Consider the following 3,552-nt stretch of genomic DNA (forward strand, 5'->3'; position numbering starts at 1 on the left):
TTTCCATTTGATGGAAGAACCTCAAGGTGAAGATGTTATATACATCAAATAATGAGTAAAAACGACACAATAATAAAACCAGCACAGGTTTCCCTGTAGAGTGTTTTTATTACTTTATTTATTCCCTTTTCATTAAACTTTTCATTTACATTTTTTTACTTACAATTTTGTTTCCAATACATTTATTTGAGCTTTTTCTTAAATTAGAACTACAGATTCAAATTATAATTTATTTTATTTCCTAATTCCAATCTAGCAGTAGCCCAAAAGGTTGATGAAATGGGGGAATGTGAGAATCCCGCTTCATTGGGATCCACAGCAGCCAAAGAGAACTCAGGTATGTAGGCATCCATAAGTTCCACGTTTCTTCAGATGTTTATTAAATATAGCTTAGATGGAGATTGTAGTCATACATTCACTACGTGTGTGTTTTTCCTCAGGGACCAGGTCATGTGAGAATCTGACATGCTTCATGGTCCTGACGAATGCAGAGAAGATGACCATCGGCTCCATCTGTTTCCTGGCAGGTCCGATCACTCTGCTGGAGAACGCTCTGGTGCTGGGTGTGATCGCCGCCACAGCCTCTCTACGCCAGCGACCCTCCTACCTCTTCATTGGCAGCCTCGCTCTGGCTGATATCTTCGCCAGCTGCTTCTTCACCTCCAGCTTTTTAGACTTCCACCTCTTTGACCAAAGCGATGGCCCCATTGCCTACCTCTTCAAGCTAGGTGGTGTCACCATGGCCTTCACCAGCTCGGTGGGAAGTTTACTACTGACTGCTATGGACCGCTACCTTTGCATTCAACGTGCCTCCGACTACAAGGTGCTGCTGACCAGGCGGCGGGCCCTGCTGAGCATGCTGATCCTCTGGAGCGCTACCATCTTGATCTCCTTCTTGCCCCTGATGGGCTGGAGGTGTCCCACCGGCCTCAATCCACCCTGCTCACGCCTCTTCCCCTACATCAACCCGTGGTATCTGGCCTGCTGGACCAGCTTCATCCTGGTGCTTCTGGCTCTTATTTTGGGAGCTTACGCTCTGATCCTGTTGAAGGCCCACCGCCATGAATCCTCCATGAGCAGCATACATGGACCAGCAGGGACAGGCCACAACCGCATGAGGATGGATATCCGGCTGGCTCGTACCTTTGGTTTGATCCTGCTGATACTCGTGGGCTGCTGGCTTCCGGCACTGTCCTTCATGCTAGCAGACGCTTCTGTGATCCTGACCTGCTCCGAGCAGAGGGCCTTTGCCTTCTGCAGCACCCTCTGCCTGGTGAACTCTGCAGTCAACCCACTGCTGTACGCCCTGCGCTGCAGAGAGCTGAGAGTCGCCCTGCTGCAGTTACTACAGAGGCTTTGTGTGATCGGGAGGTGTAAAACGTCCACAGAGGATTTAACCCCAGGACTGCCCTCTGCAGACGACAACTTTACGGCCATCTCCGAGGACGAGATGCCCCAGCTCGGAACCACACAACCCAACTCCATCTCCGGGATGGTCAACGACAATCTGCAGCCGGACGTCAGGAAATGAAGGAGGTGAATTGAGGAAGTAACTGAACACAGATGGAAAATATCTATGGAGATGTGCTTGTAGTGAAGAATGTAATTCAGAATAAACTTTACGGTAGATTAAGAGTCAAATCTACATGAAACCATATTGCAGGATTCATTATCATATATATTTAAACTGGCAGTGATTGAATAAGACTAGTGGGGTAAACATTTATAACATTAAGTTCTAAATTAGTTTGTGGATAAAAGTGATGTGCAACCTGTGACATATTGTGTTTTTACATGCAATTGCAACAACTAAAAAACTGAGCTTGTAAGGAAATTAGTTTTGTCAACATATCTTTTTACTTAAATCAAAATTACATTTGAGATTAGTTCTTTTTTGTTTTAGATATTACTCTTCTTACAATTTCCACTAAGAATGATTAGCATGGTATGAAGTATATATTACTCTACTTGCAAATAGGATACATGTAGTTATAATAAGTATTATGACTGAAAGAAAATTAAAACCTGTAATATGTATATAGTGGAGATAGATTTGTTTAGGTAAAGCAAAAAGGTTTAGCGTGTTGAGCTTTTTTAAGCGCGATGATGCAATGTGACCATCTAACCTATAACCTTTGACCTCCTTGCCCCCCGTGTCAACGCTTTAAAGCTCCCAATAGTTTCCTGTGAACTGAACTTTTGTGTGAAGGATTTGCTGTTCGTATATGTGTATGTCCGAGTGTGTTTGTCCCTGAGCATGCGAGCACAGAGGAGCCTCAGGGTTGCATATATCCTATCTGCACATGAATGCCAGGACTCCACAAAAGCCACCATGCAGGGGAGGATTTCACACAATGTTCACCACATGAATCCAAGCCGTGTGCCGAGGTAAATGAGGCACCGGCCGGGAAGAGAGAACAAGCACCGAAGCACTAGAACACTCTTTGCAACAGAGACAGTCGGCAGCTGCAGTAAAGCACAAACCGACACGGTACACTCACAGCCACATGTAGGGTAATAAAATGGAGGATCACCAATGTCTTAAGTCTTTATTGAGTGTGTCTTCTTACCATTGATTATTTACTAACACTAATGTGTGGATGCACTTTTGTTGCTTATCTGTTATTTCAGTTTAAAAACAAGAAACTATAGAAAAGGTCATTACTTGTTTATCACTGTTAAATACAATACAATGCAATATAAGATTTCTACCTTCTGAAAAAAGTTCCATGCTGCAGCTACACCTTAAATCTACCTACAGCCATTTTATAAAACACAATTTTAAATGTATTCACTTTATTATATTAAAACATTTAGTTATATACAACTAACTGCAACTAACTGTGAGGCAAGTTTTCAGTTCCTTGTCGTACGTGTTGAATAAATTCACCGTGTGAAGTAAAATCTACTCGGATTTTTACATTGATCCTGACAGTGTTTTATCTTAGCACGCAAATACCTCAAAAACAAATATATCATATATATGAATATTATGCTATTTCAAATATCGTTTTGTTACTTTTAGACAGGAAATTATTTCACCTAATTGAATTAATAGAGTTGTGATTAGTGTTGAGTTTGTTGATTTATGATAAGTAGTTTTTAGCTCTATATAAACATCTAGCTACTGAGGAACTTTATTCAATCAATCAAATTTTATTTCTATAGCCCATATTCACAAATCACAGATTGTCTCTTAGTGTGACATCCTTTGTAAAACAACCCAAATGAAATATGAACAGGGGGGGAAAACAACATTACAATTACAACATTGATTAGAAATAACTAGGGCTGGGCAACGATTAAAAGTTTTAATCGCGATTAATCGCATGATTTCCCTGATTAATCACGATTAATCGCATTTGTATACGCAAAATCCAATAATGAATTAAAAAGTAGTGTATAGCGCAATTTTATTTTCAATGTTCTGCCATATGAACGAAAGTGCCATAACATTTGTTGTGCAAACACTTTTAACATCGGCATTTAATACAGTAGCAGTTAAATAAAATATTCAGTGTAAATCTCAACTTAACAATGTTATCAAAGCAA

At 40.8% G+C, this 3,552-nt stretch overlaps 1 protein-coding gene across 1 annotated transcript; it reads left to right on the forward strand.

The window, feature by feature from the left end:
- The first annotated feature begins 279 nt into the window (after nucleotides 1-279).
- cnr2 (cannabinoid receptor 2) lies at nucleotides 280-1,691 on the forward strand. The gene is made up of 2 exons (XM_061081007.1): nucleotides 280-337; nucleotides 441-1,691. The coding sequence occupies exons 1-2, from the start codon at nucleotides 280-282 to the stop codon at nucleotides 1,529-1,531; spliced, it is 1,149 nt and encodes a 382-aa protein (XP_060936990.1). The 3' UTR covers nucleotides 1,532-1,691.
- Nucleotides 1,692-3,552: the final 1,861 nt, after the last annotated feature.

The sequence above is a fragment of the Limanda limanda genome, chromosome 11, assembly GCF_963576545.1.
Source record: "Limanda limanda chromosome 11, fLimLim1.1, whole genome shotgun sequence".
NCBI lineage: Eukaryota > Metazoa > Chordata > Actinopteri > Pleuronectiformes > Pleuronectidae > Limanda > Limanda limanda.